This window comes from Danio rerio, chromosome 6, assembly GCF_049306965.1.
Source record: "Danio rerio strain Tuebingen ecotype United States chromosome 6, GRCz12tu, whole genome shotgun sequence".
NCBI lineage: Eukaryota > Metazoa > Chordata > Actinopteri > Cypriniformes > Danionidae > Danio > Danio rerio.
The window spans coordinates 50971958-50990431 of record NC_133181.1 but is presented as its reverse complement, the minus strand read 5'-3'; the positions used below and the strand labels follow the sequence as shown (position 1 = coordinate 50990431).

The window sequence follows — 18474 nt, the reverse complement described above, 5'->3', positions numbered from 1 at the left end:
AGTTGTAAACAAGACAGAAATCACTTCTACATTACAGTTTTAGTTTTTAGTTTTTTCATAGTTTTTTTGCTTTTAAAGCTAAAAAGTAATCAAATATCTTGAAAGTTTTTGTGATCCATGTGTAAAAAAAACAGAATATTAATCATAGATATCTTGATATTTTTGTAATTAATTTTTGTATGAAGATAATGTGGGATTTTTTGTAATGACTTTTTTTTTCTGCTGTGCGTGCGTGCGTGCATGCGTGCATGCGTGCGTGCGTGCGTGCGTGCGTGCGTGCATGCGTGCGTGCGTGTGTGTGTGTGTTTGTGTGTGTGTGTGTGTGTGTGCTGTCACTTTGGCTGCTTTAATCCAGTCCTGGATGCATAAATATGACTCTAAAGAAGGTATCACCAAACTTGTTCCTTGAGGTCCGGTGTCCTGCAGATTTTAGCTCCAACCCTAATGAAACACACCTAAACAAGCTAATCAAGGTCTCAAGCTGCGGTCACACTGGGATTTTCATCTCATGGACTTCCATTCATACGTACGCGAATGCGTCAGACCGGAAACTCAAGGTCATGCGTCAAGTTTCGCAGGTTGCTGCGTTGCAAAGTTGAAGCTTGGTGAATTCTGACCTGGGAAATCGCATCACGTGAGACCAATCAAAGATCAAAACATGACATCTCTGGACAAAAATTTAAAACATGCAGCAATCGCTTGCGTTTTTAAATGTCTTATAAGCTTGTTTAATCCCACCCCTTTTCGCAGCGCCGTACGACAGATAATCGCATGCTCAAACTCTAATGTGACCGCAGCTTTACTAGGTATACTTGAAAAACCCAGGCAGGTGTGTTGAGGCAAGTTGGTGCTAAACCCTGCAGGGCACCGGACCTCCAGGAACAAGATTGGTGATCCCTGCTCTAAAGGATAAACTGTCAGTAGGTGGTAACATGTGGGTAGTAATATGATGGAGCCTATCATACAGGGCACAATAAAGCACAAGATTTGGCATGATGTGTTGCTATTTTCAGACCAACACAACCATGTTATTATTAGTAGTATTATTTATTACATGCATATTAATATTTGAAGAGATCAGATGCAAAAACATCTAAATGCCGTCTGAAAACTTCTCCTAAAATGAGCATTTTTCTCATCTTCCTATGTTTATGTTCAAGTATTTCACTTTAAAGGCAATAAAAATAACTTATTCGTCCTTATAAAAGTAACATTTCTGAGCCTACACATGAGAGTGAGTGAAAAAGACTAATTTTAGAAGAAAATATCAAATGACATTTAGAGGTTTTTGCATCTAAACTCTTTATTTGTTTTAATAAAAACAAAAGCTTAGATTTGTCCACCTGTTGAGTTTTGGAGACGTTTGCATTATCATAATTGGACGTGTTTGGATATAACTCAGTTGTTTGACCACACTTTGTTGTTATTATTGTTCATTTATTCGTTTGCTGGAAATTAGAAGTGAATTTAGAAATAGTTTTGAAACAAATCTTTGCGCTTAACAAACAAAAAAAATTGTAGGCTAATGGATGTCTTCAGTGGAGTGCGTACAGCACCGTTTCCTTATCCATGAACGTAAAGGAGTTTACTTTAGTAAAGAGTAAAAGTAAAGTAAAGAGAAAGTTAAGAGGCTGAATGGAGGAGGTTCGTTCTTTATCCTTGTGTTGCAGATGGTATGTTGAACTGTTTTCTCACTAGTTTGTCCACTTACAAAGTCCGCCATGTAAATAGCAAATGCGCCATGGCGCAACGTAACTGACTCTTAAAGGAAATGAAGGATGAGACTCAAAACACACTCATAACTCATTAAGAGAATAAGCCCAATCCTGTTAGACCATGCACCGCGGCGAAGAGCATATATTTCTGTCCTTCAAATAGCACAAGTGGATTCAGACATGCCCTTAATGCTTTTACACCATGTGCTTTAGACTTTGCGCCTAGATTGTTAAAGTAAAGCCTTTAGTCTGAAAAAACAATACATTGAATCATTCATTCAAATGATTTGTTCAAACAGTTAGTTCATTTACATACAAAGCAGTGTGTTTGTGCATGAATCACTAAATTGTTGATTCATTTAAAACAATAGAACAAACAGCAAAGTTCCCCAGAGATGTTCCCCTCTGGGTTTTTTAAAAGTATTTTAAACATGTACACTATATTTAATGCTATCAGACGATTTTTATTTGGAGAGATTTTAACGGAAACTTTTTAAATTCTGAATTCTTCTAAAAATGGTAGAATTTTTTATCAAAAGTAACTGTTTTAGATTTTTCATCTTATGTTTTATTTATTGCTGTTGATGTCATTTTATTGTTGTAATTTAATATTTTAATAATTATTATAGAAAATAGTGTAGAATGCCTTTTATTGTCATTGTACACATATACAATGTACATTTTATACATGTGCAATGAGATTAAGTGCATCTCACTACTCATGTAAATATATTCTTACAAAACAAATCACAGTAAACAAGTCTCAATAAAAATAACAAGACGATAAACAGTAGTGCAAAAATGGGGGATGAGAAGGGAAATTACAACTTTGATAGAACTAAATCATTCATTCATTTATTTTCCTTTGACATAGTTCCTTATTTTATCAGGGGTTGCCACAGCGGAATGAACCCCCAACTATTCCCTTCCAGCATCTACCCAGCACTGAGAAACGCCCATACTCTCTCGCATTCACACACACACTCATACACTATAATCAGTTTTGTTTACCCAATTCACCTATAGCACATGTCTTTGGACTGCGGGAGAAACCGGAGCACCTGGAGGAAACCCACACCAACATAGGGAGAACATGCAAACTCCACATAGAAATACCAACTAGCCCATCCGAGACTCGAACCAGTGACCTTCTAGCTGTGAGGTGACAATGCTTACCACTGAGCCATTGTTTCATGCCTTAACTATTCACCTTATTCTTCGCTGATGAGCGGGCACAGCCATCTGAATCTTTTTGGCTCGAGACTTCCGGTCTCATTCACTTCCATTCATTTTTAGACATTAAAAACTGCTTGTTTCGCTGTTTGATGTTGCAAACTGATACTTCCTTATTATATTCTTCTACTTGGTCTATATAGTCATGCAAACATTTGTTCGTAGAGCAAGTAGTTTGACCGTTTTATGCCGTTTGTTATTCCTTGTCATTTCTCCCATAGACGACTGAATCGGAAAAATCGCGAAAAATCGCGAAAACAGGCGCACTTCCGCATTTTAGAATAAGGTCAATATCATATATTTTGTATGATAAATTACTAAATATTTTTTTTCGGGTTGTTTTATAATTGAATTATAAGGTCATTTGAACTGTATTATAATAGGCTTCATTACAACGTATTTGGACTATCAGGAGTGATTCTGGAATGTAGCTAAATATCGTGGAATACTTCAATAGTCACAAACTTTAAATGTTAGTAAAAATCTCATGTGATCTGCTGGGTCATGACTGTGTCCTCTGAAGCATCTTATTGCTCTCAGCAGATTAGGAAGAGAATGGCTTTTTATAATCCAGATTTAAAATAATGGCTTTATGGTTCTGTTCATGTTAGAATGCCTTCTTACCAGGAATGATATTCAGCAGAATAATAAGTCTTCTCCTTTCTGAAAGTCATTATTTTAAATGAACACAATTAGTTGCACCTGGGAAAAGAAAGGGCGTTGTTGTAGTCAGTCACATTTATTTAACAGTTCTGCATTAAATTTGTCCTGCTGACAAGTCAAGACAAGCACAGAGACATTCATTCGGTCATTTTCCTTCGGCTTAGTCCCTTTATTCATCAGGGGTCGCCACAGCGGAATGAACCGCCAACTTATCCAGCATATGTTGTACACAGCGGATGCCCTTCCAGCTGCAACCCAGTACTGGGAAACACACTCATTCACACTCATACACTATGGCCAATTTAGTTTATTCAATTCACCTATAGCGCATGTCTTTGGACTTGTGGGGGACAACGGAGAACCCGAAGGAAACCCACGCCAACACAGGGAGAACATTAAAACTCCAGACAGAAATGCCAACTGACTCAGCCGGTACTCAAGCCAGCGACCTTCTTGCTGTGAGGCGACAGTGCTAACCACTGAGCCACTGTGTCGCTCAGCACAGAGACAAAAAAATCGAAACAAACTAGAATTAAAAATCTCTAAATAAAATTAGAGATTCTTAATCCTAAAGGAAAAGTTAACCCAAAAATAATATTCTGCCATTATTTATTCATCTTTCCAAACCTATTTTGAGTTTCTTTTTCTTTATGTTGAACACAAAAGAAGATATTTTGAAGATTGCAGGTTGCTGGCACCCATTGACTTCCATAGTTTTTTTTTTCTACTGTGGAAATCTCAGCGACCATAATTATTTTGTGTTCAACATTAAAAAAAACTATTAAAAGATTAAATCAACATCAGGAAGAGTAAATAATTAGATCATTTTTATTTTTGGGTGAATAATCCCTCTAGTAATGAAAATATGCAATATCCTCCATTATGAAAATGTATAATATTACTGAAAACTTAACAGTTCAACATAAAAAAGAAACTCAAAAAGATTTAAATCAACATTAGGGAGAGTAAATAATGAGGTAAATGTTATTTTTGGGTGAACAATCCCTCCAATAATTAATATTTGAAATATCCGTTACATTTTTACCCATGAATCATCTTTTGAACTGAGGAAGACCTATAGTAAACCGCATGGACCCAATATTCTCACAGAAATCAATCAAGTTTGGTGAAGGAAAAATCATGGTTTGGGACTGCATTCAGTATGGGGGTGTGCAAAAGATCTGCAGAGTTGATGGCAACATCAACAGCCTGAGGTATCAAGACATTTGTGCTGCCCATTACGTTACAAACCACAGGAGAGGGCAAATTCTTCAGCAGCATAGCGCTCCTTATACTTCCGCCTCCACATCAAAGATCCTGAAAGCAAAGAAGGTCAAGGTGCTCCAGGATTGGCCAGCCCAGTCACCAGACATGAACATTATTAAACATGTCTGGTGTTAAAATGAAGGAGGAGGCATTGAAGATGAATCCAAAGAATCTTGATGAACATCTTGGAGTCCTGCAAGAACGCTTTCTTTGCCATCCCAGATGACTTTATTAATAACTAGTTTGAGTCATTGCAAAGATGTATGGATGCAGTCTTCCGAGCTAATGGAAGTCATACACAATATTCATTCTGTTTCCACTGCACCATGACTTTATATTCTATACTGTACATTATTTCTGATAAGTGACAATACTTTTGTTTAAGCAAAGTCAGACCTTACTCTCTCAATTAAATATAAAAAAAGGCATGATCATATTTTATTTTGTTAAAATAAGCGTAATCTAGAAGCCTTTACCTTTCATATAAGCCACCTCTGAAACCAAATGATCAACTAGAAGTCAAGTTCTTATTTGTTGTTCCTCAAACTTGAATAGGCGACAAGACTTTTGTCAGGTAGTATATATTAATCATACACATTATTATCAGTAAATATAAATTATGAAAATACATGAGTGTTCCTGTTAGAGTGGATGTATTTAGATGTTTATTTTTGAGGCATTTTTGCGGCAAGCAGCAGTCACAAGGTCATTGTGTCGCTCAAAGCATCTTATATTAGCTGGTGTGAATCCATTTATAAAAACTTCATGTTTTGCTATATAGACAATATAAACCGTGCAGAAATGCAGCATAGCACTGTTCATGCATCCCGACATCATTTGTTCTTTTATGTTGTAGTATCAAATCCATTAATCTCTCACTCACTGCTTTCATATATGGATCAGGTTTGTAAGCCCAGAACCAGCTCTGCCTGCACGGGTCAGATTACTGTGTCATTCTGGGATTCTCTTTCCCCTCTCTTTTGTGGCAAATTGAAATCCTTGACATTTTAAAGCTTATAACAGAAGCAGCGTTCAAACTGTGTAAGACTATATTTCAACTTGATATACGTGAAATTAATGTGCAGCTGAAGATAAAATTATAATATTTTATTCTTTTGTCAAATGTTTCACACGTTTAACTTAGAACATTTTTAAACATAATAATCATAAAAATGCATTTGTGTAAACAGTATATAATATTTTACTAGTTATTTTGCAAGATACTATTAATCAACATAAGGTGCAATTTAAAGTGCAATTTAAAGGCTTAATTAAGCTTAATAAACCAAGCAATTTATGTTAATTAGGCAAGTCATTAGAGAGCATTGATTTGTTCTGTAGCCAATCAAAAAATCTATATATTTCTTAAGGGGTCTAATAATATTGATAATTGATAAAAAATCATGTTTAAAAACTAAAAACTGCTTTTATTCTAGCAAAACTAAAAGAAATAAGACTTTCTTCAGAAGGAAAAAATATATTAGGAAACACTGTAAAAATATCCTTGCTCTGTTAGACATCACTTGGGAAATATTTGAAGAAATGTGATTAAATTAAATCATTTTACCTTCAACTGTATATTTTTATGTATGTACGGGGAAAGATTACTTGATTGGGGATTTCTGGTATGTTAAAAATCAATATAAATATGTTAAATACTTTTGAAATCCTTTGAACATCAAAAAACAGGGAAAAATACACAATGGTTAATAATAATAATAATAATATTAATAATAAAAAAGTTGCAACTTTCCCTATTTGACTGACGCTGAAGGCTGGAGAAGTTGTGCAATGGAGAAATAAATAGAATTTTAGAAATATGCGGTAATTGGTAAAACTAGTTTAGGTCATAATTCATGCTATTAAGTACTGGCTTATTACTTGCCTATTATTAAGGTATTATTAAGATATGATCCTTATCCCTAATCCTGCAAAGGATTGTTAATACCGTGAATTGTGACTAAAACTAAGTTGTTACCATACATAGCAATATCACATACCTGTATATCGGCACTGGTTGGAGGCCTGCATTGTCTTAGTATTCCACCAGTGACGATATACCGTTATATCGCACTGTTACGAGTGTGATATTGCTTTTTTACAACAGTTCGACGGCATAATCATGTATATAAAAAAGAAAATCAGAGAGTCTCAAAACTCTTTGTATGAGGAACTACTTTCTTCTGCCATTCCTTCACATCTGCTGTTGATGGTCTGAACGTCACCTTAGAGCTAGTGTTTGAATGATTCTCGAGCGTAATATCTAAAGTGAAGACAAAACAGGTGATTTTGCTCACATTTTAAGATTATAAAGCTGAGCGACATGAAATTCCATCAGTCTACAGAGTTTTTCCAGTATTTTTCTGTTGCAATCAGGAGATCACAATATTACTATGGTATAACTACAGCACTACAACTACAACATACAAAAGAGAGGGATTGACTTAGAAAGTTATTTATTTGTTTTTTAATGATTTGATCAGCTGTAGCTTGAAATTGCGCTGTTTTTCTCTTATTATGTGCTCTCTGTCTCCATCTTATGGACGAACATCATTAACAGTCTTTGCTTTGCTTTCACAGGCTAATGGCCGCTGATGCACTGTCTCTCAGAAATTATAAATATTTAAAAATATGCACTATCCTTATAAATAAACTGCATAGTTGCAATCTAAACTACTACATTCTCGACTAAAAAAGCCTCAAAAGTACATTATGTTGTCCAACAGCTGCAATATTTATCTTTAGCTTGTTGGTGTATGTGGGCGGAGTAATACACAAGGGTAAAGAGGCTGGACAAGTGCTGTTATTTGCAGAATATCACATGCCAACAGCCAAATTCTAGAACCAGACATAACTGTTGTATAAAGTCTACTAGAAAAAGTGTTTTTAAGATATAATATTTAGTAATTTTCCATGTTTTGAATCAAATAAATGCAGTACTCATTTACATATTTATATTTCGAATTACTTTTTGTAAAATTGATATATCACAGCAGTTTGTGTCTCTTTTAGGGTGATAAATGCCGGGAAGAGCATGCTGAATGAAGACCAGGCAGCCTGCGAGGTGCTGTACGTGAGGAAGATGAGCAGCAAACAACAGCGCTGCTCCATGTTACTGGAGGAAAGCGGGGTAAGACAGTCTTTGTTTTGTAAAAAGTTTTGTAACTGTCGTTAATTTAGTTTGTCTCAGAATTGTGAACTCTGCAACAACACCAAACTTTTGAAATCAATAGTTCTTGAGATCAATATTTAGAAACTCGGTGCAACCGATCTATATATGCATTTTAATATAACTGTAGTGGGTCAATTGCACTGGGCACAACTGGTCTCAGGTAAGATTATAAAAGATTTAGCTTGCAGAGGGAGCTGACCCTGGAGATCCCAGACTCAGACATCTGTTGCGGGAGAGCAGTAATTTAAAATCTAATCTATATTTAAAGGAAATCCAGATATAATTTACAGGACTGCCATTTTAAAAAAAACCCTAACCCTAAAGATCAGGACTATGGGCCGGTATAAGATTCTAACAGTATGATAACCCTGGATAAAAATATCAGGGTGTTGTGATTACTGCATAAGCCATCAAATGAAATCAGGGACATGTAATGTAGAGAACTGAAAACATGGATTAATAAATACTGGCTACATTTTCAATCAGTAGCTTAAGTTTATCACACAAGATGCCAGCACTCTGTCGTTCTGTCGATTTGCCCTACCTTGTCAGATTGTCTTACTTCCTACTCAAAAAGTAGGTAGCACATTTTGATGACACAATAGGCTAGCCATCAGATTTTGCTACTAGTGTAAATTGTAATATGGAGTAGTGTGATATGAAGCTGTAACATCATTCTAACTAACCCCTAACCCCAACCTCAGAAACATTCAAATACAGTGTTGGTAGCATAATCTGATGGGCAGGATAAAATGTCAGGACACCGGACCATTGTTTGTTTCACATTTGGAGAGATTTATCAACAACAGTACTACTGAAGACGTCAATAGTGTTGACGTATTGTGGTGATAAGAACGTGTATAAGAGATATAATGGATGATATGACTCTTAAGTTTGATATACTGTAAAATTTGTATAAAAAGGTGTCTGGCACAAGCCTCTCCACAGCTACAGAGAAGGCTCGGCTGAGCGAAAAAAATACTTCACTGCATCACTATTTTTGTTAAATAGATTTTTGTACCTTAATTGGGTTCCAGATGCAGTTTATAAACTTGAAGCGGAGTTGAAGCGGAGTTTGATCGGGATATTCCATTACGCTGCATTTTTGACGTTTGCAATCGGGTGTCTCTTCTTCTGTCGCAACGTTAGCTCTGTTAGCGCGGTAATTTAGACAATAGACTGTTGACAGAGTAACGTTAACGTTCGTTTATAAAGGTGAAAACGATGCTTGTGCAGTTGTGTCAAATAGTATGCACTTATGGGAGTTATATGGTACGTCTAAATTACTGTCTTTTGCAGACAGCAAGATATATGCTATAGGCTAGTTAACCTTAGCATAGCTTCCCGTCACTTTTTATTACCTTGAAACTCCTCAAATACATTTGGGCACCCAGAAAAAGAGTGAAAAAGAGCCAAACCATCAACACAGCCACATTCTGCCCCAGCAAGTCAGTTTCAAACATAAAAAATGTAAAAAAAACAAATAAACTTTGTGTCTGTTTTGTGGCAGGCAGATGACAAAAGCAGGGCTGTATCTTTTAGTATTATATAGAATACTTTTGTTCTGCCAGATCTCCCAGGCAGGGTTTTATTTAGATTTATTTAGTTAATTTTAGTTTTTGGAATTCTGTCCATTGGAAAGAAGTTCTTTCAGAAGAAGAACAGTTTTTTTGAAGTATTATTTGTGTTTATTCTGTCTATTCAGTGTCAAGAATGGTTGTGGTGGGGTTCATAATATTCATAATGGTATTTTATTAGTTGTTGGTTTAACCATGGATGAGATAATGGCTTCTACGTTATTTTCTTTTCAATGACATTTCTTGTCACATGTTCAAAAACAACAACCAACATTGCATATCTATAATTTATATAATGGGTATAATTAAACAATACTTTAACTATAATGTAAATTAGAAATGTAATAGAAAAAATATATATTTTTGCGCCATTTTGAATTTTTACTCGAATACAAATACAAATACTTTTCCCCCCTTAACAAATACAAATACAAATACCGGCTGCTCCACACATCCCTAATATATATATATATATATATATATATATATATATATATATATATATATATATATATATATATATATATATTGTGATACAGTAGGATATAGCGCTTGAACTCTGAAGCCGCAAAGCGTGATGTTACACTTAACAAGCAGATAGATCTTACAAGTGGATAGTTCTGGTTCCTGTTCTAGATGTCGATTGGCTATTAAAGGTTGTAGCTTTATAGTGAAGCAGTTACTCAAAACTGAATCCAATATACAACAGCCTTAGTGCGCAGATCTAGAGTGAAATACTGTTGAATCTGAAATATTAGCCCTCCTGAATTATTACCCCCCCCTGTATATTATTTCCCCAATTTCTGTTTAACGGAAAGAAGATTTTTTTTCAACACATTTCTAAACATAATAGTTTTAATAACTAATTTCAACAAAGGCTCATTCTGAAAACATACTCCTATATACATTTCTGTAGATTGCGAATTATGTAGCCCGAAGTACGTACCGTATGGCTGCATTTCATTTTTAAAATGGATGCTACGGGGCAATATAACGCTGTTCCTTTTTCGCACTTACCAACTGACTGCTTACCTCCGCATGGACAGCTTTCTCACTGTTACCAGTTTGATCAGTGGCTCGCAATGTACGTCGGTTGACTTGAGACTCAAAGAGAGGAGTTGATCATGTCGAAGGGGTTCGAGTCCAGTGAAGAAAGGTTCCAGAAAACAGAATCCAAAAAATAAAATAAAGAAGTAAGATGAGAACGTGGTAAAATCTGAAAACATGGTAAAAATCAGACGAGGGCTTTTTTTTTTCTGGATTGCTTTTTTAAATTGTCTGTTGGGTTTAGGGACACGGGTCGGCAGGTCAATCTGTGCTTTTGAAAACACTATTGGTTGGGTTATGGAAAGAGGAGGGTGGGTCAGTCGATCGGCCAGTCAGTCATTCAGTCAGTTGACACCGGTCTCTGGTGGATTTATGTGAGAACAGCATGCAAGAATGGCACTCACAAGAAATATTTGAGATCTTAAAAAGCATCTGGTTGGATTCTCCAGAAATGTATATAGGGGTACGTTTTCAGAATGAGCCTGGGTTGACTAATTTCTAATTTCTTTTGTCTTTGCTATGATGACATAATATTTTTCTAAACATATTTTTTTTTAAGATACTAGTATTTACCTGTAAGTACAAATTTAAAAAGTACAATAGGCAAGTTAGATTAATTAGGCAAGTCGTTGTATAACAGGTTTGTTCTGTAGGCAATCGAAAAACATATTGCCAGGGAAGCTAATAATATTCACCTTAAAAATATTTTTTTAAATAATAAAAACTGCTTTTATTCTTGCCAAAATAAAACAAATAAGACTTTCTCCAGAAAACAAAATATTGTAGGAAATACTGTGAGAAATTCCTTGCTCTGTTAAACATCATTTAGGAAATATTTCAAAACAAACAAACAAAAACTCTCAGGAGGGTCAATTAATTTGCCTTCAACTCTAAATAAAGCAAGTTTCCAGCACAAGCTGCCTTTTGGGTCTTGGTGAAGTGAATGCTGAAGTGAAACTGTGCGAGTTTTGATCATGTGGTCCAGTGAGTGCTATAGTGATTTCACCTATTCTGACCTTTAAAGTGTCTGTTTGTACATACATGGGCAGTGGGCTACAGTGGTCTGATCTGCAGTCTGAGCCTTGTATCCTATTCATCTTACCCCAAAATGACACGTGTAATCCAAAGTGGAAAGCTGTTCAGGTCTGATTGATTAAAGCGTCTCCTCCAGTAACATTGCATCGACAACTAAATAAGTAGGATTGTGGCATCTGTTCAAAGGGAGGCTTTAGTATTGTGTGGTCGGATGTTATTCTGTATTTATCCTTCATTTACATTGACCTCTCGCTGCCCTTCTCACTGATCTTCAAGCATCACATATGTTTCTCTTAAAGTGGGATTGGACAAATGAACAACAGAAACAAATAAGACAGAAGAATTTTTAAAAATAAAATGTATAGAACTAGATTTGTACAGGGTGTTTTAGAAGAAAATGTTTGTGGGAGGTTGCCAGGGTGTTGCTATGCCGTTGTCATGGTTTTCAGAGTTTATTTTAGCAAGTTGTGTTCTAAACTGCTGTGCTTACCAAATTATTGCACTGCGTTTGTTATAATGTTGTGCACAGTTGCCAGGGTGTTGCCATGCAGTAAATAATGTGTTGTAAATGTTTTTAAGCAATTTCTGTGGTTGCCAGGGGTTGCTTTGCAGTTACTAAGGTGTTGTGTTATTTTTAGTATTATGTTCTGTGGTTGCCAGGGTGTTGCTATGCAGTTACTAAGGTGTTGTTTGTAGCATGGTGTTCTGTGGTTGTCAGGGTTTTGCTATGCAGTTACTAATGTAATGTTTTTAGCATGGTGTTCTGTGGTTGCCAGGGTGTTGCTATGCAGTTACTAAGGTGTTGTTTTTAGTATGGTGTTCTGTGGTTGCCAGGGTGTTGCTATGCAGTTACTAAGGTGTTGTTTTTAGCATGGTGTTCTGTGGTTGCCAGGGTGTTGCTATGCAGTTACTAAGGTGTTGTTTTTAGCATGGTGTTCTGTGGTTGCCAGGGTGTTGATCTGCAGTTACTAAGGTGTTGTTTTTAGCATGGTGTTCTGTGGTTGCCAGGGTTTTGCTATGCAGTTACTAAGGTGTTGTTTTTAGCATGGTGTTCTGTGGTTGCCAGGGTGTTGCTATGCAGTTACTAAGGTGTTGTTTTTCGCATGGTGTTCTGTGGTTGCCAGGGTTTTGCTATGCAGTTACTAAGGTGTTGTTTTTAGCATGGTGTTCTGTGGTTGCCAGGGTGCTGCTATGCAGTTACTAAGGTGTTGTGTTTTTTAGCTTGGTGTTCTGAGGTTGCCAGGGTGTTGCAATGGTGTTACTAAGGTGTTGTATTTTTTGGAATGGTGTACTGTGGTTGTCAAGATGTTGCTATGCTGTTGCCCAGAAGTTTAAAGTATTTTAGTGTGGTGTTCTGTGGTTGCCAGGTTGTTGCCATGCAGTTGCTAAGGTGTTGTAGTTTTTAGCATTTAGCATTTTTTTTTTGGCATGGTGTTCTGTGGCTGCTAGGCCCAGGGTGTTGCTATGTAGTTGCTAAGATGTTGTGTTTTTAGCATGGTGTTCTGTGACTGTCAGGGTGTTGCTATGGTAGTTGTTAAGGTGGTGTGTTTTTTAGCATGGTGTTCTGTGGTTGCCAGGGTGTTGCTATGGAGTTGCTAAGGTGTTGTGTTTTTAGCATGGTGTTCTGTGACTGCCAGGGTGTTCCTATGCAGTTGCTAATGTGTTGTGTTTTAGCATGGTGTTCTGTGGTTGCCAGGGTGTTGCTATGGTAGTTGCAAAGGTGTTTGGTTTTTGCATGGTGTTTTGTGGCTGCAGGGGTGTTGCTATGGAGTTGCTAAGTTGTTATTGTTTTTATAGTATGATGTTCTTTGGTTGCCAGGGTGTTACTATGCAGTTGCTAAGGTGTTCTTGTTTTTAGCATGATGTTCTGTGGCTGCCAGGGTGTTGCTATGCTGTTGCTAAGATGTTGTTGTTGTTTTTTTGCATGGTGTTCTGTGGTTGCCAGGGTGTTGCTATGCGGTTGCTGAGAGCTCTCTGCAGCATGATGGTCTGTGGTTGTTAGGATGTTTTTTATGGTTGTCAGGGAGTCACTATGCAGTTTAAAGTGTTTTTTAACAAGTCGATATATGGTTGCTAAGGTGTTGTTATACAGTTGCTAATGTTTAGTGAAACATTGCAATGTATGTTTTTTGGTTTCTCAGGACTCTTGTATGGTTGTCAGGGTGATGCTATGCAGTTGCACTGGCGTTGTGAGTATTTTTTTACAGCTTGATGGTCTGTGGTTAATGGGGTGTTGCGAGTAGTTGCCAGGGTGTTACTTTGTAGTAGCTCATGAGTTTTGAGTATTTTTTGAAGCATGACGCTCTGTGGTTGCTAGGGTGTTCTGTACAGTATGTATGCCGGTGTGTTACTATGCAGTTTATTGTTGCTGTATGGTCACTAAGGTGTTATTAAATGTGATGTGCATGTTGCTAATGTGATGTGTATGTTTCTCAGGCTATTGCTATTCACATTTTTTGTCCGTGTTCTAACGTGTTGTTATGTGGTTGCTAATATGATGTGCATGTTTGCCAGGTCCTTGCTAGTCACAATTGGGGTTTTATTTGGCAGTGTTTTTAACATGTTGCAATATGATTGCTAGGAAATGATATTGTCAATTTCATCTCACTCATTTGTTTGACACCATGCGTATTCATCAGTCATATCTTAATTGTCATTTCCTTTGAGTATGTATTTACAAACACCCTGAAATGGACTGGTAATCTCCAGCAGTGTTTACTCACGAGAGGTTGTTAACCAGGACAGCGACTTCTGTCTCGTTTTGCTTTGCATGCATCACGTGACACTGCCCTCCCCCCTCTTAATACCCTCTCTCAACTCTAAATCAATTACATCATCCCATCATCTGCTGCTCGGCCGCTCTGACAGAGTCTGCATACACACAAACAGCAGATAAAAAGATAGCAAGGCCACATATTCACTTGACTCAGACCTCTTGCTCTTCAGACACCAAATTCAGCAACAAACAACTGCGTCTGTCACAGGCCTTCCCGGCCGACTGTTGATCTCACATGATTGAGCGAGCGAGTGTAAGCTCTCAGAGTTAATCTTGTCAACAGGTAATGACAGGAAATTTAGATTGGAGAGTATTTCTAGATCTGTGGAAAAGGTCCAGATGCCACCCTGTGGTTTTGAAAAGGCTTTGCATGCTATTGCGCCAACTTCAAATATGTGATACTGATTGGTCCGTTTTTGCATACTGGAGGCTCTTTTTCTATGTTTTACACATTTTATGAATGACTTTTGTTCAAGATATTAAAATCATCTCTAATAGCTTTACTCAGAACCACAACTGTTCCCTGTGGTCAGTTGTTACAGGTTCAAGAAACCCTTGAGTGCTTTTGTTTTTTGAGATTTTGGCTGATTTGTGTGTGTTGAGCGTTAGTTAAGACAATGTTAGCACCTGTTAGCTTTTATTGTGGAGAAAACTGGATATTTTTGAGCTTTTGGTGGCAGCTGTTCCATGATAGACATGGTGGAGTAAACTCAGCAGGCACGCGCTCGTGTCTGTGTTCAGAAGTATCGCTGTAAAACAGCCGAGAGGAGAAGAAAAGTCATGCCAGCACGTCAAATGGGCCACAGTGTGTGTGTGTGTGTGTGTGTGTGTGTGTGTGTGTGTGTGTGTGTGTGTGTGTGTGTGTGTGTGTGTGTGTGTGTGTGTGTGTGTGTGTGTGTGTGTGTGTGTGAGAGAGAGAGAGAGAAGTAGGGGCTTCTGCTGTGTGTCAGTGAAAGACTGATCCAGCAAACACACATGCAGTCAAATTGTGCACAGTTGTAAATACTCGCGCTCGCCTCCCTTGCGACAGTGCGCATATGAGATAAATGACGTCAGTACACAATAATCGGTTATGATTATTACTGAACCGATACCGAATTGTCTGCGTCTGCATCGCGGTGCATTGAAGAAACAATTAATTTTGTCACCCCTTATGACTGCACATGCTTTTTCGAAGGCAAGGCAGACCTGCAAAGCTGTGAAACCCAATGACGTTGACTAGGTGAGACCGCGCCCACCGACTCCACATCCGCGGTGCTGTCAGGGCCGATACAGCAAAGCTGTTTGTGTGCAGCAAGCATTTTTGTCTGGAGAGCAGTACGAGAAACGGCGTACTTTGTGTTTTATCAGTTGAGTTCGTTCACATTCGGACACATCGCCTATATCTGTGCTGCTGTGTTCACCTATTTTTAAAATCCTCCAGATTACTGACAGGGCTAATGGTTGAAATAGACAGGGCAAGAAACCTGTAATGTAATGTGTATTTATATAGCGCATTTAGTGTGTATGGCCATACACCCAAAGCGCTTCACAATCATGGTGGGGGGTCTCTCCACACCACCACCAGTGCGCTTGCCACTCACCAGCTATTGGTGAAGTGGAAAGACTCCAATTCGGAGGATGGGGATGATTGGAAGGCCATGATCGTAAGGGACGATTGAGGGCCAGGACATCAGGATTACAACAATACACTTTATGAGAAGTGCCATGGGATTTTTAATTACCACAGAGAGTCAAGACCTCGGTTTAATGTCTCATCCGAAAGATGGTCCCCACTGACAGTGTCGTGTGCCCTTCACTTTTACTTGGGCATTAGGACTCACACAGACCACAGGTTGAGCGCCCCCTTCTGGCCTCTCTAACACCACTTCCAACAGCAACCTAGTTTTCCCATGTGGTCTCCCATCCAGGTACTGACCAGGCTCAGCCCTGCTTAGCTTCAGTGGATAACCGGTCTTGGGCTGCAGGGTAATATGGCTGTGGCTGAGAAGAGAAGACACTTCTATACAGCTTAAAGTGACATGTAATGGCTTAACTAGGTTATTGAGGCTAACTAGGCAGGTTAGGGTTATTAGGCAAGCTATTCTATAACGATGGTTTGTTCTGTAGGCTTGAAAAAAATACATAGTTTAAAGGGGCTAATAATTTTGACCTTAAAGAGGTATTTGAAAAATTAAAAACTGCTTTTTTTCTGGACAAAATAAAGCAAATAAGACTTTCTCCAGAAGAAAAAATATTACCAGACATACTGTGAAATTTCCTTTTTTCTGTTAAACATCACTTGAGAAATATTTAAAAAAGAAAAAGAAATCAAGGGGGGCTAATAATTCTGACTTCAACTATACTTAAAAATTATTTTTGCTAAATTGTTGCAGGCAGTTTTTATGGGCTGAATTTAAACAAACTAAATTTAGTAAACTTTAACTTAATATGTTTGTTTAAATTCAACCAAAATAATTTGTTTTCAACCACTTAAAAAAAGTAAATCCAGTGAATCATTATTTTCTGTGTACTTTTTCCCAATAACCTGTTATGGTTGGTAGTTTGATTATTAAAAAAAACACAGTTGAATCTTACCCAACATTTCAAAGTTCAGCTAGTTGGCGAAAGGGGTCTGGATGCAGACTTGGTGCAGTTCAATCTGGGCTGCATCCAATGCTTTTTAATGGGCTCACCTAACCCCCCTACCCCTCACAGTGACTTCACTAGCTCCATTTGAGTGCATTGTATCTGACATTGCATCGCTGAGTGATGCAATCTCAGCGTGCATCACAGAGGCTGCATCCAGATACTGTTGTAGTTGGCTAGATCCAGTTCACCCCTGCTGGTAGAATATGTAACTGCAACATCATTAGGATTCTTAAAATCTTTTTAAAAGTAGTTAGTTGAAAAATATACAAACAATTAAAAATAATAATAGTGATGTATGTAGTAGGAGTGTTATTAATAATAATTGTTATAATAATAGTTATACTACTACTTCTGTTACTATAATAGTAACATAGAAATATATTCATTTAAAACACACGAGTAAAAAAACATAAAATATTATTGAACTATTATATATTTTTATAAGCATGTATTATTTATTAATAATTGTAAAAATTAATAAATATAAAAATATTAAGTAAGATCAAATTAATTTAAACATTAATAAATGAATACATTTTAAACATTATTACATATAAACAATCATTAAATAAGATCAAATTAATTGATTAATCAATCCACAAACGCATTAGAATAAATAAATAAATAAATGTAAAAATACAAAATGTAATAATATGTTTATATTAAAATTACTTTAAAACAAATAAATACAAGTGTGATTAAAAAGAAAAAAATAACCCATCAAAGACGATAAGTAGATCAATTAATACAATATAGTAATACAATAATATTTAAAGATATTATAATGGAATAATGTTTTACATAACATTTGTGATCATATTTAAATCATATATATTATTTTTATTTTAAATTTTAATTCTTTAATTTAATAACATTTTTATTGTTTTTTTTTTATTTTAAATAAAAAATACTCTTGTCGTAGCATTTACAGTATATACTGCAAATTACTGACGATTTGAAGTGCTTCTTTTATCCTCACTTATAAGTCACTTTGGGAGAAAGTCATCTGCTAAATGACTAAATAAAAAATATTTTAGATTACAGTTCATGCTATCAACTACCGGCTTATTACCTGCCTATTATTAAGATATTACCTGTTCATCAGTAGTTATAAAGTATCTTATTTTATATCCCTACCCAAAACCTAAATCCAACTTCTACCTTGCTAACTATTATTAAACAGCTAATTAGTAGTTTAATAAGCTAGTAGTGTTAGTTAATGGTTTGTTAATAAAGTGAAAACTAAATAAAGTAAAACTAAAGTGTTATCAAAATATTAAAGTGCTGCAACAAGTTATTTCTTCCTCAACCAATGGTATGAGTTCGGGGTGGAGCTACCTAGTTATCAGTACAAAGAGT

At 36.6% G+C, this 18474-nt stretch overlaps 1 protein-coding gene across 1 annotated transcript in view; it reads left to right on the top strand.

The window, feature by feature from the left end:
- ppm1j (protein phosphatase, Mg2+/Mn2+ dependent, 1J) overlaps positions 1 to 18474 on the top strand; it is a 51367-nt gene that overhangs the window by 15090 nt on the left and 17803 nt on the right. The window contains exon 2 of the mRNA XM_679889.10: positions 7890 to 8007. Within this exon, the coding sequence (XP_684981.2) occupies positions 7890 to 8007 (118 nt within the window). The remainder of the gene's footprint in view (positions 1 to 7889; positions 8008 to 18474) is intronic.